This window comes from Gigantopelta aegis, chromosome 12, assembly GCF_016097555.1.
Source record: "Gigantopelta aegis isolate Gae_Host chromosome 12, Gae_host_genome, whole genome shotgun sequence".
Classification (NCBI taxonomy): domain Eukaryota; kingdom Metazoa; phylum Mollusca; class Gastropoda; order Neomphalida; family Peltospiridae; genus Gigantopelta; species Gigantopelta aegis.
Genome location: NC_054710.1, coordinates 18,654,482 through 18,680,957, shown reverse-complemented (window position 1 = coordinate 18,680,957; position 26,476 = coordinate 18,654,482). Strand labels below are relative to the sequence as shown.

At 37.3% G+C, this 26,476-nt stretch overlaps 1 protein-coding gene across 1 annotated transcript; it reads left to right on the top strand.

Moving 5' to 3' along the window:
* The first annotated feature begins 2,526 nt into the window (after positions 1 to 2,526).
* Positions 2,527 to 24,657, top strand: LOC121386700 (39S ribosomal protein L39, mitochondrial-like). Its single transcript, XM_041517695.1, has 9 exons — positions 2,527 to 2,661; positions 7,563 to 7,760; positions 12,405 to 12,544; positions 13,567 to 13,666; positions 14,822 to 14,883; positions 16,060 to 16,320; positions 19,334 to 19,408; positions 21,022 to 21,069; positions 23,744 to 24,657. Exons 1-9 carry the CDS (start codon positions 2,589 to 2,591, stop codon positions 23,807 to 23,809), a joined length of 1,023 nt encoding a protein of 340 aa, XP_041373629.1. The 5' UTR covers positions 2,527 to 2,588; the 3' UTR covers positions 23,810 to 24,657.
* Positions 24,658 to 26,476: the final 1,819 nt, after the last annotated feature.

Here is a 26,476-nt window from a genome sequence, read left to right as displayed (position 1 = left end):
ATTTAACCAAAGACCTCACAGACGAGCGCTCTGACTGACTGATTAAACCAAAGACCTCACAGACGAGCGCTCTGACCGACTGATTAAACCAAAGACCTCACAGCGGAGCGCTCTGACCGACTGATTAAACCAAAGACCTCACAGCGGAGCGCTCTGACCGACTGATTAAACCGAAGACCTCGCGGGCGAGCGCTCTGACCGACTGATTAAACCGAAGACCTCGCAGGCGAGCGCTCTGACCGACTGATTAAACCGAAGACCTCGCAGGCGAGCGCTCTGACCGACTGATTAAACCGAAGACCTCGCAGGCGAGCGCTCTGACCGACTGATTAAACCGAAGACCTCACAGGCGAACGCTCTGATCGACTGATTAAACCGAAGACCTCGCAGGCGAGCGCTCTGACGGACTGAGCGGCGGGACTTAGCCTAGTAGTTAAGCGTTCGCTTGTTGCTCGGTCGGTCTACGATCGATGAGTCACGGCGGAAGCAAGTAGACATTGGGCGGTGGGGATGACTGACATCGAGATTGCAAAGCAACGTTTCTAGGGGGATCGGGGAAGTGCTCCCCCGTAAAATTTTGAAAACTGGAATTTCCTGCATTCTATAAATAAAATTCATCTCTCTTAAGATTTACTACCAGTAATATTTTTGATTCAGAATTATTGGGGGCTACAGCCCAACCAGCCCCACCACCCCCACCCCATCCCGCTCCGCCGTGCCTGTCGATCCCTGTCGCTGGGCCCATTGGGCTATTTCTCGTTCCAGCTAGTGCACCACAACTAGTATATGAAAGGCCGTGGTATGTGCTATCCAGTCTGTAGGATAGTGCATATAAAAAAAAAATCCCTTGCTACTGTTGGAAAACTGCAGCGGGTTTCCTCTCTAAGACTATATGTCAAAATTACCAAATGTTTGATATCCAATAGCCGATGATGAATAAATCAATGTGCTCTAGTGGTGTCGTTAAACAAAACAAACTTTTGAACGCTAAACTACATATAAATCTACAATAACTAAGTTAACTTTGAAGGAGGGATGGAATGTTTTGTGTAACGACGCACTTAACCAAATTTAAATACGGTTATATGGCGTCGCACATATGGGTAAGGATCACACATATAATAAGAGAGGAACCCCGCTGTTGCCATGTGAAGGGTTACCTTTTCCGATTAGCAGCGAGAGATATTTTATGTATGAGTGAATGAATGGCTGTTTAACGACACCCCAGCACAAAACAAAATACAGATAGGCTAGGAATCCTTTATAAGCATCGCCCCACAGACAGGATAGTACATACCACAGCATTTGTTACACCAGTTGTGGAGCACTGGCTGGAACAAGAAATAGCCTAATGGACACACCGACGGGAATCGATCCTAGGCCGACCGCGCATGAGATGAGCGCTTTACCACTGGGTTACGACCCACCCCTAGTTAACTTTCAATACATATGCTTATGTAAGGTCAATATTTTCGCGGATTGCCCTATATGGGACATGCATTGTAGAGGTAGGTATGTTTATAGCGGGTATGGGATGGGGGAAGAGTGTTTTAAAAAACCCACATTTTAAATTAATGGAACTGCCTAATAAAAAAGGTTTCGTTTACTTACTTTGCTGTTGTCTGGTTTAGGAATTAATTTGCATAGTGTTGCAATTTCATTTTTCAAATTTCTTCTTTTTTTCCTTAAGAAAAACAACATTTCTGTAATGATGTATGTCAGTACCGTAACCGAGGTCAGTACCGTAACGCGTAATTCAGTCATTACCGTAACAGGGAATAAAATCATACGTGTGTGCTCCAAATTTTATTTTATTCCATAAAGTATTGATGCAACATATCGTTTCAAATGAAATACTTTAATCAACGGTGAAAATTTTCTACTGCATCGAAACTACCTCAATATTTTCTTTTAAAAGTATTAATTTTGCACGTTGTTAAAACAGGTGTCACTTTAAATTCATTGTTTATTTAAATCCATTAGAAAAACAAACAAGAAGCTCAACTTGTAGAAAACCTTTCAAATTTAGTTAGGGATAAAACGTTTGGATGATGTATGTCTTGTTATTAATTTGTGATTAATTTACAATCATGTTACGGAACTGACAAAATGAGTGGGTTTCGATAAGGTCATTTATTACTCTTTTTTTTTAAATGTGCGCTACTAGCACTGACATATGATCCCATGGTGTTTATTCTATCAAGTCATTAAATAATTTAAAGAAAAACAGGAAGGAAGGAAGGAAATGTTTTATTTAACGACGCACTCAACACAACCTAAAAATAACTGTTAATTTTCTTATTTCTTTTCTGTTTTACATTAAGTAGAAATATAACAATGCTTTTTCATGCACATTTACTTAAAATTAGAAATGATAGTGTTATTGTTTTGCAATATGTTTATATTGTTAATGCAATTAGTTTACTTTTAGTGTACAAAACGAGGCTGTGGTCAGTATTTGTCGGTTGTTGTCGGTATTTATCGGTTGTTGACGGTATTTGTCAGTTGTTGTCGGTAATTATTACGACCCGGGCTTTCTGGTAGTAAGGGAAGTAATCGAAGAAATACTTCCTGTTCCCGTTATCAAGATGGCTGCCAATGTGTGTACAAATTTAGCCAGACGATATGTAAACTATGGTTTAACTTCAAGGCTTTGTCATCGTAAGTAATATGATTTGAAGGTGTTACCCAAGCTTTGTAAATAGATGTCTATTCAGTATTGCCGTGGCTATGTTCACGGCACTCATAAAGTGGACACAGGAATCCATGACGTTTTGTCCCCAGTTTGACCTGTTCGCCCCAAGTCAATTCGTCCCCAACTGTTTGTCTGTTCGCTCCCAACTATTTGTCATTTCGCCTCAAACTTTTAGTCAGTTCGCTCCCAACTCCCAATTATTTGTTATAGATACTTTTAAACAATTATTGTATTGTATCTTTAGAGGCATGTTAAAGTCACGTGTGTTACTGTGTCACAGTATCATGAGTATGTGTCAGTCTGGGCACCGATAATATAAATATAATCAATAAAATGGGTTATTAAATATATATATGCTTTGGTAGAATTCTGGCCATGTTGTTCACGAGAGTCCTATATAGTAGCAATAGGATTCGCTGGATGGAAGTGTTGTCTGCATTTCCTGGTAGCGTGATTTGCTGGTCCAGTCGTTCGTCATTCCTAAGCATTGTTATCACAAGTTGTCATCGCCTATCGGTGGTATAAATAGCAGGCTGTAGTCATCCTTCTGTTGGTTAACATCACAGAATGTTTTTGGTGATCACTGACATTGTAGTTTATTGTATTTGTCTGCAGAAAGAACCGAAGCCAGCTGCATATTACTGTCTATTAGTAGATATACATTACCAGGATATGTACCACTGCCGTATCGTGGGACTGACCATGGATTTCAATACGACAGGTGCTCTTTGAATACACCTGAAAAAGGCTGTTTACCATTCAGGTATGAAGAACCTGCGACATGGCACACCTGACTGAGAATTAAGCATTGATGACATTCATAATAAATCTGTTTATTCCGGATTCTTACGAAAGTAAAATTCTGCGTGATCTGAAAATGTAACTCATACTTGCATCAAAGTTTGACGACTGCCAAACCGTGCATCTAACACATGTGAGTGCGTGAAATCGCCTAAAATAAGAGTATGGTTGCACTAGAGGAAGCTCGGCACACACAGATGGGTACAGACCACACATTCACATCAACACAGTGGTATCTTTATGGGGGCGAACTGGTAACTTTGTGGGGGCGAACTGTTTATGCATGTGGAGGCGAACTGACTGGCAGAAATCGTGAAAAAACTATTACAATGACACAGATTCCATATATACAAGACTGTAATGATGGCACAGATACCGGCTTCACTGAGATCACATAGGGCAAAATACATGCAGTTGTTTGCCTAGCCTGATTAATCTGACTGTAAGAGAGCTAGACAGGCAGTTATGACACTCTCGTTACAGTCAGGAACTATGTTATGTAATTTTTGTGCAATTGCTGCCCACCAAACGGTAGTCAAAGATTCTTGCTCTAATACATGTACCACAACAATCCTATGTTTGACATCAAATACTGTTACATCGATTATTTTCAAGTTCCTTGATTAATACACACACTACAGAAAAAACCCCGACAGCACCCACATCCAGCTAAGCTTCTGGAAACTCTGATAGCAGTTTACTAAGGCTGCTGACCTATATTTTGACGTAGTGTCACACGATCACCCATATTCTTATGCATAGGGTAATACTTACATGACTGCCATTTTGCACTGAACACTATATTAAATGGTGTGTGGTATTAAACAAACCTCAATAAACAACAGTTTTACACCACTGTCATCGTCAATGTCTTGTCTGCTTTGCAGATTCATTGGTTAGGAGTCTTTAAGTAATGAATCTTAATAAGAGTTTAGGTGGCATCACTCTTGAAAAACAATAGCCAGAATGTCAACATTAGACTACTACATGCATTTAATCTCTTCATAACAGAAAATGGCATGGATATAATATCAACATTTGTTGGCTGAGTTTGACAATATGGTAAACATTATTTCATCAAATTGATCATACATTGCAATCTGCATGTGCAGAAATCATTTCCTGTTAATAGGCTGGTTCACGGTTACTTGAAAGTTGAAGGTTTATAGTGTGATTTTTAGTTTTAGTTTATTTAGAGGTTCTAGAATATAGTGGCCCGATGCCAGAGACCAGTGGTTTTTAAATTCGGGCCACTAAAAATTATTTGTGCAATCCTGACGGCAAGTGGTTAACAAAAAAAACACATCTACAAGTCACATCTTTCGGTTTGCTGTCGCATGCAACATTTCACTAACAAATAGTTGGCCACCAGTAATCTTTGACCCATCCATGACAATAATATGCCTGCTCTAGTGCTAGTAACAGCTTAAAGTTAAACTGTAATGCATGTAAACTTTATGCTAATAAAGCTTAGGATTTGTTTTCTCCTTTATTTTTGAGGGAAGGACTTCCCATTAATAAGTAAGTAAATATATACTCATTTAAAAGTTTTTATAAGTGACAAAATATTCATGTGTTTTTAATGCTGTTAACAGACAGGAAAGCACATACCACAGCCTTTGACCAGTTGTGGTGCACTGGTTGGAACGAGAAAAAACCCAAGCAGTTGAATGGATCCACCAAGGTGGTTCGATCCTGTGATGTAAGCACCTCAAGCAAGCACTCAACTGACTAAGCTAAATCCCACCCCCTGACATTATGCAAATATTAATAAACATTATTATTGAAATTATACATCTTAAAATATATCGTTTTCTAAGTGTACATGACACCCATATGTACTCCAGGATCAATCTAAAAGCAACTGAATTTTCTAAATATTTTACAGGGTAGGGTACGTACACTGTAGCATTTTTGCATCCTTCGTGGGCTCAGTTTACGTCAAACTGTTTTGCCAACTGTCTGAACAAAAATCCCGGGGGAAGCACAGGCGATATTTAACAAGCAAACTCACTTTTTTATCAATTGAGTTTTAATCAGTTTTCAGTAAGACGTTCCAAATTCTTGACTGTTGGTCCTCTTTGAAACAGAAGTGCTATAAACGACTTAACATCGCTGTTAATCTGTTCTTTCAAATTGGCTGCTTTACTTCCTATCAGGAAGTGCATCTGACTGGTCAGCCAATTTGAAAATGGTTGTCAATCTGACTGGTCAGCAGATTGAAAGTGAAGTTGAGAGTTGTACAGCGATGTGTCCAATTTGGTCACAAACACTCCCTGTTTTATACACAGAAGTGATGTTGAGAGGTGTACAGCGATGTGTCCAATTTGGTCACAAACACTCCCTGTTTTATACACAGAAGTGAAGTTGAGAGTTGTACAGCGATGTGTCCAATTTGGTCACAAACACTCCCTGTTTTATACACAGAAGTGATGTTGAGAGGTGTACAGCGATGTGTCCAATTTGGTCACAAACACTCCCTGTTTTATACACAGAAGTGAAGTTGAGAGTTGTACAGCGATGTGTCCAATTTGGTCACAAACACTCCCTGTTTTATACACAGAAGTGAAGTTGAGAGTTGTACAGCGATGTGTCCAATTTGGTCACAAACACTCCCCGTTTTATACACAGAAGTGATGTTGAGAGGTGTACAGCGATGTGTCCAATTTGGTCACAAACACTCCCCGTTTTATACACAGAAGTGATGTTGAGAGGTGTACAGCGATGTGTCCAATTTGGTCACAAACACTCCCCGTTTTATACACAGAAGTGATGTTGAGAGGTGTACAGCGATGTGTCCAATTTGGTCACAAACACTCCCTGTTTTATACACAGAAGTGATGTTGAGAGGTGTACAGCGATGTGTCCAATTTGGTCACAAACACTCCCTGTTTTATACACAGAAGTGATGTTGAGAGTTGTACAGCGATGTGTCCAATTTGGTCACAAACACTCCCCGTTTTATACACAGAAGTGAATTTGATGTCAACTCGTTTAACAGCAGATACATCAGACTACACTGAGCTAGTTGAGAGAAATATAGTCAATTTTCCATACCAACTGTTAATTTACTCCCCGTTTTATACACAGAAGTGAATTTGATGTCAACTCGTTTAACAGCAGATACATCAGACTACACTGAGCTAGTTGAGAGAAATATAGTCAATTTTCCATACCAACTGTTAATTTACTCCCCGTTTTATACACAGAAGTGAATTTGATGTCAACTCGTTTAACAGCAGATACATCAGACTACACTGAGCTACTTGAGAGAAATATAGTCAATTTTCCATACCAACTGTTAATTTACTCCCTGTTTTATACACAGAAGTGAAGTTGATGTCAACTCGTTTAACAGCAGATACATCAGACTACAGTGAGCTACTTGAGAGAAATATAGTCAATTTTCCATACCAACTGTTAATTTACTCCCTGTTTTATACACAGAAGTGAAGTTGATGTCAACTCGTTTAACAGCAGATACATCAGACTACACTGAGCTAGTTGAGAGAAATAGTCAATTTTCCATACCAACTGTTAATTTACTCCCCGTTTTATACACAGAAGTGAATTTGATGTCAACTCGTTTAACAGCAGATACATCAGACTACAGTGAGCTACTTGAGAGAAATATAGTCAATTTTCCATACCAACCGTTAATTTACTCCCCGTTTTATACACAGAAGTGAATTTGATGTCAACTCGAGCTGGAGCGGAGAAACAACGACAGTTGGCGCTTTAACAGCAGATACATCAGACTACAGTGAGCTACTTGAGAGAAATATAGTCAATTTTCCATACCAACTGTTAATTTACTCCCCGTTTTATACACAGAAGTGAATTTGATGTCAACTCGTTTAACAGCAGATACATCAGACTACAGTGAGCTACTTGAGAGAAATATAGTCAATTTTCCATACCAACCGTTAATTTACTCCCCGTTTTATACACAGAAGTGAATTTGATGTCAACTCGTTTAACAGCAGATACATCAGACTACACTGAGCTACTTGAGAGAAATATAGTCAATTTTCCATACCAACTGTTAATTTACTCCCTTTTTCAGGGTGTTACACTCATGGTCGCCAACTGACAAATTCTGAAGTGAGAAGAAAACGGACCACCCTCTTTGAAGCGGAGAAACAACGACAGTTGGCGCTGGTGACGCGGACAGAGAAGATTGAGGTGCGGCATGTGGGGCCGCCCGAGGAGTGCACCCTCATCATGAATAAAGGTCTCTCAACACCGTTCAACTGTGCCATGCGTAAGTGTCCAAGACAGTAATGGCTTATGGCAAAAACTCACAAACATTCTACCAGACAACTTTGGAAACAGTGTTATATTTAATTTGAAAAACGTCACTTACTTAGATTAGCGAAAAATATTTCAAATTTATTTTGGAAAGATGTCATTAATTATGCAATGATTAAAACTAACATGTTTGAATATAAAATACATTTTATTGACACACTGCTGCTTCATTTCGTTCCTCCGAAAGACATAAAACTATTTCTAAATTGGCATAATAAAGGTGTTTGCCTGGTAAGATACTTATTTCTTCTAAATGGTGAACGTAAATGTTTAGTATCATTACAACAAGAATTTAACTTACACATCGATTACATGTATGTGTTAACTTACACATCGATTACATGTATGTGTTAACTTAAACATCGATTACATGTATGTGTTAACTTACACATCGATTACATGTATGTGTTAACTTACACATTGATTACATGTATGTGTTAACTTACACATCGATTACATGAATGTGTTAACTTACACATCGATTACATGTATGTGTTAACTTACACATCGATTACATGTATGTGTTAACTTACACATCGATTACATGTATGTGTTATATTTTAGACTAATCAAATATATTCCTAGGTTATGGTTTCGTAAGATAAAGAATCAAATGCTTAATATGGACACATTATCACAATAATGTCGCAACTTATCCCCAGTCAACATTTGACATGTTGCATTCATGTTTTTCACTCTTTTATACACAATACACCACTTTCATATATCAAATGTTATAAGTACACGGTACAAACTACATCACTAATCTAATAAAATAAAATATAATCTACTTATGTTTGTCACCAACCTAGAGTAGCTAAAGAACAATACTTCACAGCATTATAATCTACTTATGTTTGTCACCAACCCAGAATGCCTAAAGAACAATACTTCACAGCATTATAATCTACTTACGTTTGTCACCAACCCAGAGTAGCTAAAGAACAATACTTCACAGCATTATAATCTACTTATGTTTGTCACCAACCCAGAGTAACTAAAGAACAATACTTCACAGCATTATAATCTACTTATGTTTGTCACCAACCTAGAGTAGCTAAAGAACAATACTTCACAGCATTATAATGTACTTATGTTTGTCACCAACCCAGAGTGACTAAAGAACAATACTTCACAGCATTATAATCTACTTGTGTTTGTCACCAACCCAGAGTGACTAAAGAACAATACTTCACAGCATTATAATCTACTTACGTTTGTCACCAACCCAGAGTGACTAAAGAACAATACTTCACAGCATTATAATCTACTTATGTTTGTCACCAACCCAGAGTAGCTAAACAATACTTCACAGCATTATAATCTACCTATGTTTGTCACCAACCCAGAGTGACTAAAGAACAATACTTCACAGCATTATAATGTACTTATGTTTGTCACCAACCCAGAGTAGCTAAACAATACTTCACAGCATTATAATCTACCTATGTTTGTCACCAACCCAGAGTGACTAAAGAACAATACTTCACAGCATTATAATCTACTTACGTTTGTCACCAACCCAGAGTAGCTAAACAATACTTCACAGCATTATAATCTACTTATGTTTGTCACCAACCCAGAGTGACTAAAGAACAATACTTCACAGCATTATAATCTACTTGTGTTTGTCACCAACCCAGAGTGACTAAAGAACAATACTTCACAGCATTATAATCTACTTATGTTTGTCACCAACCTAGAGTAGCTAAACAATACTTCACAGCATTATAATCTACCTATGTTTGTCACCAACCCAGAGTAGCTAAACAATACTTCACAGCATTATAATCTACTTATGTTTGTCACTAAAGAACAATACTTCACAGCATTATAATCTACTTACGTTTGTCACCAACCCAGAGTAGCTAAACAATACTTCACAGCATTATAATCTACTTATGTTTGTCACCAACCCAGAGTGACTAAAGAACAATACTTCACAGCATTATAATCTACTTACGTTTGTCACCAACCCAGAGTGACTAAAGAACAATACTTCACAGCATTATAATCTACTTATGTTTGTCACCAACCCAGAGTGACTAAAGAACAATACTTCACAGCATTATAATCTACTTATGTTTGTCACCAACCCAGAGTAGCTAAACAATACTTCACAGCATTATAATCTACTTGTGTTTGTCACCAACCCAGAGTGACTAAAGAACAATACTTCACAGCATTATAATCTACTTGTGTTTGTCACCAACCCAGAGTGACTAAAGAACAATACTTCACAGCATTATAATCTACTTATGTTTGTCACCAACCCAGAGTGACTAAAGAACAATACTTCACAGCATTATAATCTACTTATGTTTGTCACCAACCCAGAGTGACTAAAGAACAATACTTCACAGCATTATAATCTACTTATGTTTGTCACCAACCCAGAGTGACTAAAGAACAATACTTCGCAGCATTATAATCTACTTATGTTTGTCACCAACCCAGAGTGACTAAAGAACAATACTTCGCAGCATTATAATCTACTTATGTTTGTCACCAACCCAGAGTGACTAAAGAACAATACTTCACAGCATTATAATGTACTTATGTTTGTCACCAACCCAGAGTGACTAAAGAACAATACTTCACAGCATTATAATGTACTTATGTTTGTCACCAACCCAGAGTGACTAAAGAACAATACTTCACAGCATTATAATGTACTTACGTTTGTCACCAACCCAGAGTGGCTAAAGAACAATACTTCACAGCATTATAATGTACTTACGTTTGTCACCAACCCAGAGTGACTAAAGAACAATACTTCACAGCATTATAATGTACTTACGTTTGTCACCAACCCAGAGTGACTAAAGAACAATACTTCACAGCATTATAATGTACTTACGTTTGTCACCAACCCAGAGTGACTAAAGAACAATACTTCACAGCATTATAATGTACTTACGTTTGTCACCAACCCAGAGTGACTAAAGAACAATACTTCACAGCATTATAATGTACTTACGTTTGTCACCAACCCAGAGTGACTAAAGAACAATACTTCACAGCATTATAATGTACTTACGTTTGTCACCAACCCAGAGTGACTAAAGAACAATACTTCACAGCATTATAATGTACTTACGTTTGTCACCAACCCAGAGTGACTAAAGAACAATACTTCACAGCATTATAATGTACTTACGTTTGTCACCAACCCAGAGTGACTAAAGAACAATACTTCACAGCATTATAATCTACTTATGTTTGTCACCAACCCAGAGTGACTAAAGAACAATACTTCACAGCATTATATAGAGAATATCTAGTTAATGGAGTCAAATATCTGCTTTATCCTGTGATGATAAGAATGGGAAATTTTGCAAGACTCTGCCGAGTGGAATTTCTCATTTGGCCTGAACAGGATAAAGCAGATATCTGACGTCAGTAACTACTTATTATCTTTATCCTGCAGACCATAAAAATTAAGGGGGGGAAATATTTCTATTATTTCAGCCACATTGTATGATGACCTAGAAGTCAAATGAGTGAATTTGTAATGTAGCTATGCGTGTGACGTCACATGAGTGATGTCAAAAGTCATATCCAGTAGCAGGATATGACTTTGCTTCATCTGTAACAGCCTCAGTGCCATCATGGTTAGGCCATTGGTCTACAGGCTGGTAGGTACTGGGTTCGGATCCCAGTCAAGGCATGGGATTTTTAATCCAGATACCGACTCCAAACCCTGAGTGAGTGCTCCGCAAGGCTCAATGGGTGGGTGTAAACCACTTGCACCGACCAGTGATCCATAACTGATTCAACAAAGGCCATGGTTTGTGCTATCTTGACTGTGGGAAGTGCAAATAAAAGATCCTTTGCTGCCTGTCGTAAAAGAGTAGCCTATATGGTGACAGCGGGTTTCCTCTAAAAAAACCAGTGTCAGAATGACCATATGTTTGACGTCCCATAGCCGATGATAAGATAAATAATCAATGTGCTCTAGTGGCGTCGTTAAATAAAACAAACTTTACTTTGCTTCATCCGTCATCATATTCTGTCAATAGAAACGTTAGTTACAGGATAAAATCTACTTACATTTGTCACCAACCAACTAAAGAACAATTACTTACTTATGCCTATTTGCTCGCTGGGAACATAGGCCATCGACTAGGGAACACCACTGTCGTCTGTTTGTGAATAATACTTCACAGTATTTCCATCCACCAATTGAGGTTGTATACAACTCTCTAACTCTCTTTCCAAATACGTTCTAAGTGACTAGTACATTGAACCACACAGCTTTTATCCACCAAAACGACTCGCACCCAAGCTCACAATACATGCACCACACACTATTTTATAGCATGATACTACATTTTCCCATAATTAGTAGCAAGAAATATTTTATGTGCACCATCCCACATACCACAGCCTTTAATAGACCAGTGATGGTGCATCTGCTGGAACGAGAAATGGCCCAATTGGTCCACCGGTGGCTGATAGGGATTGACTCTAGCCTGACTGCGCATCAAGCGCGCGCATTACCACTAGGCTGCGTCCCGCCCATTGAAGGATAATGTTGTGACTGGTCTTGGTTAAGGAAGAATATTAATTACAGTATTTCTTGGTTTGGTTACAGATATTCAGGAACTGTTGATGACCAGATCTGCCCTTGCTCTAGTTAATGGACAGCCGTGGGACATGCACCGCCCCCTGGAGGAAGATTGTGAACTACGCTTTCTGCATTTTCTAGATGAAGACCCCAGACTAGTGAACACGGTTGGTTAAACTTTTATTGTCTTGTGTCCATAGCAGTTAGTCAGATATCATTTTGTTTTTCTAATACCGTCAACTAATTTTCTTGTAAAACCGATGGCTGCTTAATACAGTTCTGTTTGTATTTTATCAGTTGATTTATGACAGGTGCCTGCTTAATCAGGTTAAACATGTAAAAAGGTTTGAATGTTCCAGTTATTAAGTTTTGTATTTACGTTCATGAAAATTACTGCTGTTGAATACATTTTATTTTTGTTGCACTGTCATATGTTTTTTAGCATTATATGTTTTCCAACAGCAATTTTATACATGATTTGACAGCAAGAAGTTGTACAAGATGTAACCAAACGTGTGTAAAAACAATCTCTATTATAGTACTGCATAGTCTTAACGTGCACTTGATGTCAGTGTTCGAGATTAATGGTATCCCGGGGATACCAGAATTGTTGTTGATTTTTTTAATCCTGCGTTTTTATTTTTTGCTAAACAATGGAAGTCATCATTTACTGGTGAAGTTAAGTAACAGTATTTTTGAGCTCATATCCAGTCTAATGCTATGCCATAACAATATCTCCCCCAACTCATAGCCAGTCTAATGCTACACTGGAGCAATAGCGGCGTAGCAATAGACTGGGAACCGCTAAGTTGCTATTGTTTTTGTTAGATATTTTTTCCCTTCAATTTTTATTTGAGATATTGATTCCACATCTGCAGAAAATTGATAAAGGTAGGTTTATCATCAATAATGTCAGAATCACTTATAAATTACAGCTAAATAATAATTTATGTTAGTATTATTAAAAAATAGAGTATGTCTAACAGGTACCATACTTATCTGTTGTGAGATGGAAAATATCTCACAGGTACCATACTTATGTTGTGAGATGGAAAATGTCTCACAGGTATCATATGTATTCGGATTTCACACATCGGGATTTAACATAAAAATCATATTCGAAAAAAACAAACAAGAAATAGTCTCTATACATTTTTAAATACATGTATATGTCACGATTATGTTTCAGGCATTTTGGCGGTCATGTTCGTTCATCCTAGGGCATATATTAGAGACAGCGTTCAAAGACAAGTTTTATGTTGAACTATGCAGTTTTCCCAAGCCTGACAGTAAGTATTCACTAATAAGGAAAGGTTTGTGTTAAACTTGATCAATATAGCCCATAGTTGTGATACATCTTTATTAGTCCCCTACCAGTCCAACCAGAGGGTACTATAGGTTTCATCTCCATCCTGTCTGTCAGTCTGTCTGTCTGTCCGTCCGTCCGTCTGTCTTACCTACATATAGCTTTCCAGATGTTTTCTCACAATGCCTTGAGGTACTGAGTTGGCATTTTGTGTATGGCTTTATCTTGTTAATGCTTGGTTTTCACTCGCCTAAGCGTTTTGAGGTGTACAATTTTTCACACACCACCGTTTTTCAGAAGCCAATGATTGGTTATGACACTTGAACTTAAGTTTTTTGGAATTTTTTTTTCTTCAATGCCTCAAAACATTGAATTGAAATTTTGTGTATAGCTTTATCACATTCTTTTACAAATCAAGTTTGACTTTCATGGCGATTTACCAATTTATTTTTACAGTAATGGTTGTTGAACTTAAGAGATATGAAAATTTGTTTTCTGCATATGTGTGTGTGTTCAGGGACGATCAGGCATTTGTAGTTGGACTGAGTTTGACATCTCCCATGTGTGTAGTCTCATCGCGTGTGCCATCTGTCGTGTATGTGTGTAGTCTCATCGCGTGTGCCATCTGTCGTGTATGTGTGTAGTCTCATCGCGTGTGCCATCTGTCGTGTATGTGTGTAGTCTCATCGCATGTGCCATCTGTCGTGTATGTGTGTAGTCTCATCGCGTGTGCCATCTGTCGTGTATGTGTGTAGTCTCATCGCGTGTGCCATCTGTCATGTATGTATGTAGTCTCATCGCGTGTGCCATCTGTCGTGTATTTGTTTCACTTCTGGGGGCTGGTTGTAGGCCAGTGGTAAAGCGCTGGCTTGATCCTCAGTCAGTTTGGTATCGATCCCCGTTGATCAGCCCATTGTGTTATTTCTCGTTCCGGCCAGTGCACCACAACTGGTTAATCAAAGGCTGTGCTATCCTGTCTGTGGGATGGTGCATATAAAAGATCCCTTGCTACTACTGGAAATAAGTAATGGGTTTCCTCTCTATGACTATATGTCAAAATTATTAAATGTGGCTGAAGATTAATAAATCAATGTGCTCTGGTGATGTTGATAAACAAAACAAACCTTTTTTGTTTCAGTTCTGAGTGGCAGCTTCGTGTGTGATGCAGATTTGAAAATACCTCACTGGAAGCCATCTGCTGTATGTAGTACAGACCATCATCGTTGGGCTTTTATGGGGCTTTTGTCGATACATTTTTATAACAAACCTTGCCATTGAACAAAATTGATCGGAGTGATTAACTGAAATTATGGGCAACCATTTAAGATACTAGTATTACAGTATTGAGCAATGATATTCAATTATTTTTGTATTTTTTAATTCACATGCTAAGGGGAGCTAAAAATAACTTTGCCTTGAACTAGTCTCAGGGCTGACGAGGGAGAGTAATAGCAATATCATTTATAAATTTTTTATGGTTTATATTTTTAAAAAGTATATTTTTGTATTGATTTTAAAAAACAGAAAGAACCCAATATAATTTATATAGGCCTATAAATATTTTTGGCTAATCCTGTTATCACAGTGCACTATCGTATGAAAGTCAGTCATAAATAGATCACCACACAAATAATATTTTTCTGGTTTTTGTATTCCACAAGTATATTTCCTACTACAATAGCCTGTGTACTCTGCTGTCCGCGAGTTAGACAGACATGAATGGTTATGATCACTCTGCCATCAGAGATAACTCTATAGCAAAAACACGGAATGGCTACCTACCACACCTACCAAAGATTCCCGCTCTAATACAATTAAATACCTTTACATTGATAATTTTTGAGGTCATCGATAACAAATATTTTACCACCAATACACACACTACAGGAAGAAACCCGTCGGCACATAAGTATTTAATAGGAACATTATTGAAAGAGGGTGTTGTCAATCATAATCAGAGGCGGATCTAGGGGGGAACGGGCCCGGGCCCCCCTAAATTTTGCAATAGTTATAATTTTATTATATATTAATTTTCATTTTTTTTTTTACGATCCCCCTCCAAACCTCCCCCAAAGTTCCCTTGGCATTTCACCTCGTGTCACTGGGGGCCCCCTAAATGGATTTTCTGGATCCGCCACTGATAATCTTACAAATGTCCGTCTAACTCTCAGGCTACTACTGGAAAACCTGATCCTGCAGACATGGTTTCTAGCAGGAAATAAATCAGTAGATACAGAAACCAGAAAGATTCCTATTTCAATACTTATGACAATAAACACTGGGTAGACATTAGTTAGCCCATTTTTCTAGTGTGTTTATTATCAAAGTATTTATAAAACTAAAAAATAGCTGTTCATACTTTGTTCTCTTTTCCAGGTAGAATTAAATATTTTAGGTGGACAAGGTGTAAAACTTTACCATGATGATTTCAAGTTTGAGCGACTTGACGTAGATGCCTCTCTAGCCAGCCAGATGTTTGAAGACAACAGGTTCAAATCTCAACAAGTTCCGTTAATAGCAGCCGAGTCGGAATCAGGAAGCAGAATAACTCTATACAGGATGGGTACACACATCGACATGAGTTGTGGCCCCTTGATAAGCAGCACCAATCACATTGGGAGATTTTCTGTTTCAGCGGTACGGACAGATCACAGATTTTATCTTATTTTCTGGGGGTGGGGTTTTGGCGGTATGGACAGATTACAGATTTTATCTTATTTTCTGGGGGGAAGGGGGAATTAGAGTGTATCATTTTTAGGGCCCAAAGTTAAGTAGTTACCATCACTTGTTTTTTTAGCTATTTGTTCCAAGACTTAAAATGTCTTTTGTTCAGAAAATGTATTCATTTCACTGGCTTAGCTGTGGGGGGGGGGGGGGGGGGGGGGGGGTGTGTCAATGGGCCCATGCCACACCAATCACACCTCTTATATTTTTTACCACCACATCCTCTCCCTTTCTGTTTGCCTCTCTCTTAACGTTGCTCATAATCAGTGAGGGCTCCTCCCCCATTTAGGTGGTCCCCCCCCCCCCCCCCCCAAATTAAATCCTGTCTATGCCAATGGTTTAGTTACTCTGGACTAGTGTTGAAATATTATAGTATAGTATATAGTGTAAGTGTGTATTGCTTGTCAAAGTTTGTAACTGTGCGACTAAAGCTTTCATAAGATGTAAGGATTCACATCATATACAGCTATAGTTTGTTTTGTTTAACGACACCACTAGAGCACATTGATTTGTTAATCATCGGCTATTAGATGTCAAAAAATCTTATACAGACACAAACATCCTGAAAACTAACAGCTGTGGACACTTGTACATTAATTATCCATATTATGTTAACAATTGGTTATATAATGGTAAATATCACACGGCTTTACGACATGGATAATGGTAAATATCACACGGCTTTACGACATGGATAATGGTAAATATCACACGGCTTTACGACATGGATAATGGTAAATATCACACGGCTTTACGACATGGATAATGGTAAATATCACACGGCTTTACGACATGGATAATGGTAAATATCACATGGCTTTACGACATGGATAATGGTAAATATCACACGGCTTTACGACATGGATAATGGTAAATATCACACGGCTTTACGACATGGATAATGGTAAATATCACACGGCTTTACGACATGGATAATGGTAAATATCACACGGCTTTACGACATGGATAATGGTAAATATCACACGGTAAATATCACACGGCTTTACGACATGGATAATGGTAAATATCACACGGCTTTACGACATGGATAATGGTAAATATCACACGGCTTTACGACATGGATAATGGTAAATATCACACATTTACGCTTTAATGACATGGATAATGGTAAATATCACACGGCTTTACGCTTTATGACATGGATAATGGTAAATATCACATGGCTTTACGACATGTATAATGGTAAATATCACATGGCTTTATGACATGTATAATGTTAAATATCACACGGCTTTACGACATGGATAATGGTAAATATCACATGGCTTTACGACATGGATAATGGTAAATATCACATGGCTTTACGACATGTATAATGGTAAATATCACACGGCTTTATGACATGTATAATGTTAAATATCACACGGCTTAACATGGATCATGGTAAATATCACATGGCTTTACGACATGGATAATGGTAAATATCACACGGCTTTACGACATGGATAATGGTAAATATCACATGGCTTTACGACATGGATAATGGTAAATATCACATGGCTTTATGACATGGATAATGGTAAATATCACATGGGTTTATGACATGGATAATGGTAAATATCACATGGGTTTATGTCATGGATAATGGTAAATATCACATGGGTTTATGTCATGGATATTGTGAGTAAGTTATAGGATAATAGTAAATATCACATGGCTTTATGACATGGATAATGGTAAATATCACATGGGTTTATGACATAGATAATGGTAAATATCACATGGGTTTATGACATGAATATTATGAGTAAGTTATAGGATAATGGTAAATATCACATGGGTTTATGACATGGATATTATGAGTAAGTTATAGGATAATGGTAAATATCACATGGGTTTATGACATGAATATTATGAGTAAGTTATAGGATAATGGTAAATATCACATGGGTTTATGACATGGATAATGGTAAATATCACATGGGTTTATGACATGGATATTATGAGTAAGTTATAGGATAATGGTAAATATCACATGGGTTTATGACATGGATATTATGAGTAAGTTATAGGATAATGGTAAATATCACATGGGTTTATGACATGGATATTATGAGTAAGTTATAGGATAATGGTAAATATCACATGGGTTTATGACATGGATATTATGAGTAAGTTATAGGATAATGGTAAATATCACATGGGTTTATGACATGAATATTATGGGTAAGTTATAGGATAATGGTAAATATCACATGGGTTTATGACATGAATATTATGAGTAAGTTATAGGATAATGGTAAATATCACATGGGTTTATGACATGAATATTATGAGTAAGTTATAGGATAATGGTAAATATCACATGGGTTTATGGTAGGGATATTATGTGTAAGCTATAGAATAAAATGCTTTCTTGGAGATACTTTATAGCTGTTCGGTAAGATTAGCCTATACAAAGAAAGAAGTCTTTTTATTTAACGACGCACTCAACACATTTTATTTACGGTTATATGGCATCAGACATACGGTTAAGGACCACACATATTTTGAGAGGAAACCTGCTGTCGCCACTACATGGACTACTCTTCCGATTGGCAGCAAGGGATCTTTTATTTGCACTTCCCACAGGCAGGACAGCACAAACCATGGCCTTTGTTGAACCAGTTATGGATCTCTGGTCGGTGCAAGTGGTTTACACCTACCCATTGAGCCTTGCGGAGCACTCACTCAGGGTTTGGAGTCGGTATCTGGATTAAAAATCCCATGCCTCGACTGCGATCCAAACCCAGTACCTACCAGCCTGTAGACCGATGGCCTGCTATGACACCACCGAGGCCGGTTATTAGCCTATACAATGACAGCAGACAAATCTTGCAATTAAGGTACTGAATGTTAGACACCAAATAGCCATAGTTTAAAATGTGCTGGGATGTCATTAAACAAACATTCCTTTGTCTCCTAGGTTCACAGTATTGAGAGTTCAGACTTTGGTTCGTTGTCGAGGGTGCAGGGTGTCGCCTTGCCGACATCAGTGAAGGTGAGTAGCGAGTTGCAGTAGTTAAACTCCATCCACCCATGAGACCCAAGTAAAAGGCCTGGTTTTAAGGCAAATGTATTTTAGAGAGGTTTTGTTCAGTAATTTTGATACTGTAATACACTTTATACATTTTTTGCGATTTAATAAAAACTAATCAATTCGCAGGCATTTATTTTCCAATAAAAAAAATGAAGTACTGTTATCTGTAATTTTGAACCTTATGAAGACGTCTATTGATTACAATTTAATACCGTAAGCTTACAGTACATACACCAAAGTGCTAAATGCATGCATTTTTTCATAATCTTTTATTGGTATAAAAACCTGAATCCGAAAACAAAATAAAATGTGAAGGTGAATTGCTAGCTCACATTCAATTTGACAATATTTATTGCTGTCAAAATACTAGATCAACACGGGTGAAGATAAAACATGTACTGGATTATTTTATTTCCACATTTTTAATATACTGATTATAATGCATGTTTATTTCCGTCGTTTAACACATGAATTGCTTTTATCAATCAATCAATCTATTTGTATTTAATTTAAATTTATTTACTTTTGGTTGTTACTTTGTTTATGTAAGGATGCAACTGTCAGTGACACCAAATAAGTTTACTTACGCAACATTTTTGTATATTAGTTACTGTAATTCTTTTTTAAAAACTGAAAAAATGAAGTTACAAGGTGGTGACAAATTATAAAAAAGAAGAAGTAGTTATTGTATTTAAAAGTATCTCCCTAGCATTCCTTACACAATTTGACGATTACTGACCTTGTCTTTGTGGTATTTTCGGAATTAAACTCAGTATGAATAAAGCGTTTTGTCACAAGTTTGTGATTATTTACATTAGAATTAGCAGTTGACGTTGCATTACGTTTACCTGCTCAGTAATTGGATAGAATTTTGTCTATCTTTATTTTCATTGGTTAAATCTCCCAGGGCAATCTCACTATTTACGGAAGGTCATGTGATTGGTTTTTGACCAATAAGAATACAGTTATATTTTCACTCTTAACTAAATTATCGGTCCCATCTGTGTTAATAGCTATATTTCCCTCGAACTGGTTATCCATCAAACATCAAATGGGAAACCACTGAACAGGACAAACAATTGCTGTGCTTGCAGTTGGTTATTTCAACCTTCGGATTAATTATTTAGGCATAACCAACTATAGATGAATCGGGGAATCGCAACAATAGCCATGTAATCCTTTCGTTACTACACTTGTCATGTTATTTGTTAAGCGGCTATCGGTAATGATCAATCAAGTACAGCTAGTGTTACCGCAGCTGTTAGATGAACCGTTGATACCAATCAAACAATTAGTGCACAAACGGGCCTCAGCATAAAGTGTTACTTTGAACACAACTACATTTCTGGAAAGTGGACAGTTCTGGCGTTTTTTGTTGTTGGAAATATTCAAATTGTTTAGTAATAAATTAATGGTCGAACTACCTAATAGGTCGAACACTCTCTCAAGCATCGACATGGTTCGAGCCAGCGGGATTTAACTCTGTGTGTGTATGTGTGTATAGCCTTATTAGACATTTATTATCATGAAAGATTTAAAAATATGATTCTAACATTTCACTATTTCACTTCCAGATGCATTATTGGTCCTATGAGATATTACAGAAAAGAGCTGCTAAACTGGTAAACCTCATTTAACAATTGTCTGTTATTTCTTTTACATTCATTGAGGTATGACCAAACAAAAAAATCATCTGCAAACTGTGAATCTGTGAAACCATTCACATATAAGTTTGTGAATGATTTTTGTGGGGGTTCATACCCCGATGAACGTTAAAGAAATAACAGACAATACTTATAATTAAATTTGAAATATACCTACAAATAAACACTAGAAGTTCATTTTTTATTTTTTATTTTTTATATATATAAACAATAACGCTCAATAAAATAAAGTACCGATATAAAACTGTTCTCGCATAAGTTTGTGGATTATTTTTGTTTATTCATACCCAGATGAATGTAAAAAAAAGAAAGAGACAATACATATAATTAAATTTGAAACATACTTGCTAATAATGTGAAAAGTTCATGTTTCATTTTGAATTATTTTTGTTATTCTAAATAATAAGGCTCAATATGACACGGTACCGATATAAAGTGAGTCAGTGACGTCATCATGTACAATGTACCCTGACAATGTTATTTTTACACCCATCAAGAAATGAACAAAGTCGTGTTGGTATGGCTGGACTAATGGGATGATGTTAAATTGTAATGAACGTAATGGCAATGTAATTATGTTATTTATGACGGGGGGGGAAGGGAGGGTGCAAGGTGGTGGATTGATGCAGTTTGTTTCATGTCGATAATTTAATTATGTTATTTATGACGGGGGGGAAAGGGAGGGTGCAATGTGGTGGGTTGATGCAGTTTGTTTCATGTCGATAATTTAATTATGTTATTTATGACGGGGGGGGGGGGGGGGGGGGGGTGCAAGGTGGTGGATTGATGCAGTTTGTTTCATGTCGATAATTTAATTATGTTATTTATGACGGGGGGGAAACGGGAGGGTGCAAGGTGGTGGATTGATGCAGTTTGTTTCATGTCGATAATTTAATTATGTTATTTATGACGGGGGGGGGGGGGAAAGGGAGGGTGCAAGGTGGTGGATTGATGCAGTTTGTTTCATGTCGATAATTTAATTATGTTATTTATGACGGGGGGGGGGGGAAGGGAGGGTGCAAGGTGGTGGATTAATGCAGTTTGTTTCATGTCGATAATTTATATGGTAATATTTAATTTTTTTAAATTTTTCTATTTGCATAATGAATTGCGACATGATACTGAAGAAAATGTTCTGTGGGCCTAACAAATTTTTTTATCTCCCAAGTTCAAGTGCTATAACTCAATATATTATTAAAATGGTGACTTATTTGGGGGAAATAGTCCGGAAAATACATTTCAGTTCAAGGGCTATAAAAAAAGAAAGAAATGTTTTATTTAACGATGCACTCAACACATTTTATTTACGGTTATATGGCGTCAGACATATGGTTAAGGACCACACAGATTTTGAGAGGAAGCCCGCTGTCGCCACTACATGAGCTACTCTTTCCGATTAACAGCAAGGAATCTTTTATTTGCGCTTCCCACAGGCAGGATAGCATAAACCATGGCCTTTGTTGAACCAGTTATGAATCACTGGTTGGTGCAAGTGGTTTACACTTACCCATTGAGCCTTGCGGAGCACTCACTCAGGATTTGGAGTCGGTATCTGGATTAAAAATACCATGCCTCGATTGGGATCCGAACCCAGTACCTACCAGCCTGTAGACCAATGGCCTAACCACGACGCCATCGAGGCTGGTTTCAAGGGCTATAAGTCAAACTGTTTCAAAAATGTGTATATCATCATGAAAGTCAAACTTGATCGGTAATGGTACATTGTAAAACTTGATCGGTAATGGCACGTTGTAAAACTTGATCGGTAATGGCACATTGTAAAACTTGATCGGTAATGGCACATTGTAAAACTTGATCAGTAATGGCACATTGTAAAACTTGATCGGTAATGGCACATTGTAAAACTTGATCGGTAATGGCACATTGTAAAACTTTATCGGTAATGGTACATTGTAAAACTTGATTGGTAATGGCACATTGTAAAAACATACAAAACATTGGGTAAAAAAATTAAGGCAATCAAAATTTCCGTACCTCCCAAGTTCAAGGGCCATAAGTCAAACTTGATCAGTAATGGTATATGATTAAGTAATATAGTGTTTTCCCTAGCTTGTGCAGCACCATGCCTCAATAGTCTAGCACCATCTTGCCTTAATCAGCACCATGCTGCCCTGAGATTAAACAAGCCTTTTTCAGTAATTAATTCTAACATTGCCTTTATAAAATACCCCAAAAGATATTATTGATTAATAAAATATGCCTTTTATATCTTTTGCCATTCATTTATCAAAGCAAGCACATAAATTACATTAATGTTTATTTCAATTAATTTTTGTGTATTTTGAATGAAAAACAAGTGCCCCGAAAATGGTGAAAATGCCCCAAAAGTGTTTGGTCTACCATGACTTGCCTAATTTCTAGGGAAATCACTAAGTAATACACAAATTATTAACTCAATGTCTTGAAGCATTGTAAAAAAAACATCCAAAAAACTGTTGGACAGATAGACAGATTACATTGTGTAAGGACGGAGATGAAACCTGTAATCCCCTCCAGTTGGACCGGTGGGGGACTAATAAGCCTGGTGGGCGGTGAATGTAATGTACTTTGGGTAATTGTGCATTCATTAATAATTTAAATTCAGTGTAAATCTAATGATTTTAATTTTCAGAATCCTGCACCAATTCCGTCTGTACAGACATCTGTTTCGGGCATGGCCATGTTAGAACAGCAGTGACAAAAAACTGATATATACACCATCATGTGACTGTTGAGAGAAACCAGGATATGAATATTCATGTTGTGTGGATCGTGTTACATAATAAAGAGTGGTTGAAAAAACTGATATATACACTATCATGTGACTCTTGAGAGAAACCAGGATATGAATATTCATGTTGTGTGGATCGTGTTATATAATAAAGATTGGTTAAAAAAACTGATGGTTTATACAGACAGAAAATAAATATTAATATTAATGTGTTAAATAGATATTACCTAGATAGCATACTGCATGTGAGCCAGTAGCTTCATCGTTAACCCACTGGCATGTTGACTCACTGCTGGCTACTCACTGGATTGTGCTGGACAATCACTTTGGTTGTCAGTTTTGCCATTATTTGGCTTGACTATCACAAGCCATTAACCAACATTGCTGTGCTAATTAATTCAGTGATTAACAATACAGATGATTTATAAAAGTTGTGAATTTCATTAATGTTGGGTTCCATTGTGCCTGAGGGGTGAAGTTTAGAAAAATGCATTCAAACTGTAATTTCCTAAAGACTACTACACCATTTCGAATTAAATTTGAAGGGGAAGCTTCCTTGACCCATGGAAAAACTAAATCATTAATATGGTCATTCTGATCCCCCACCCCCATGGAAAATGGGTATGTGCATTCCACGAGTCTGGTAGCTGGGGTGAATAATTTACACGGTGACCATTTAGTTTCATGGGCCTTGTTTTTTATTTACTTAGTGAGGTGTGGTACTATTTATATTCGAGGTATATATACTCACAGTAAAAAGTTCTGTGCATCATTAAAATTTCAGTGAGATGTATATTTATAAAATTTTAAAATATTGTGTTTTACATAGATGTACTATTTATCTTTCAAAAGTACAGTGATCCCCTCCTGTCTTCTGAACATGAAATACGGTCTACACAATGCTTGGTGCGCCGTCAGTGACGATATAACAGAACAACGTATTGACGTCATGTCATGGTCGTACTTTGTGATCACCTAATCGGTTTGCGTAAAGTTCTTCCACTGATTGGCCTTAACACAGGGATGTATTGGGATGTTAAACATGTCATTTCCAAATGATTCCACATGTGTACCTTTACATTTCTTGGAGGCGTGACATCACACTGACGACGATCAGATGCCAACAAAAGTATTTTTCTCAGTGATGAGAATCCATACAATAGTTTTAGTGACCAATGATAAGAAAAATGACGTCAAAGAGGAGCACGTGACCAAGAATGCTAGTAATGCAACTTATGATCACAAAGCATGAATAGCTCGTGCAATTGACTGGGCACTGCTGGGATATGGAAGGAAGTGGTTACACGTTTATTTACTGAACTTTTCATGACCAGATTTCAAGTAAATTTTACACTATATGCAATTATTTGGTGCACAGGAACTTTTTTCCGCGAGTATATGTTGATTGAAACTTAGCAGTGTTAGCCACATAATTATGTTATTGTCATGAGTGGAATCAAATCCTACAAATGACCAGTAAGTTGTATAACTTCCCCTTCATGCTAAGAAGCCCATTCGGCTGTAACCAGAGATCGCCACTGCTACCTGTCTTTTGCCAGCTTCTCCAGCAGCCCCCAGCTCAGACTGCCCTCTCGAATTTCCTTCTCTACTGTCCTCCATGTTTCTTTCGGTCTTCGTTTCCTTTTTCCAGTATTCTTTTTAAATAAATCAAAACGTTTTGTTTGCGATATGTAATATACGTATATTATTTATCTGATAAACATACGGTAACCAGTCGTGATTTGCTTGGTGCGTCGTCGATGATGTAATAGGACATAAAGAACAATCACAACTGTTCAGCAATACGTTTATTGCTGAACAGTCGTGGTTGTTCTTTTTTATCACGTGACTGGTTGCGTACAGTTCTTCTTCTAATTGTTCTTAATTCAGGCAGGGTTGCTTCAGGATGTCAGACTTGTCGTTTCCAAATGATTTTGTAGGTGTACTGGCCTTATATAGGCATTTTTCAAACAATGTCACACATAGGTTCAATAAATATAGATCTGTCGTACTCATAACCATTGATAACATTTCCACAGACACTGTATGGTCTTCTGATGAACACTAATGAATACCACAATGTTTTGTGCCATTCCAACTTTAAGCATACCAATCACTAGAAGATGTCCATTTTCTAAAAGGCATGACATCACGTTGATGACAATCATTATACCACCAAAAGTGTTTTTGAGTGATGGGAAGCCGTACAATTGTTTTGCAGTTCATTGATAGGAAAATGACGTCAACCAGGAACACGGCACCTAAAATGTGCATAAAGCAAGCTGTGCGCATAAAACGTGAATAGCACGTGCAGTGACAGAATATCGACGGGAATCGTCAGACAATCATTTTCTAAAATGTTCATGGCTAGACCAAGTAAATAACATTTTGCATAAATCCATTTGGATCGCAAGAACTTTTTTCCTGCTAAATACTGAATAACCCCTGTAAATATGCCAAATATAACATGACTTTTATACAGAAAATGGGAGCCCAATTTGCTGGTTTCAAAAATTACAGGAAATGTTGATGACTATAATTCTAGTTCAGGTAAGTACTAAATAATATCTAGCTAGGTAAAAGTTTTCATCCCACAGTTAAGCTACCAGTCCTGCTGCCATTGGTGTTAAACGT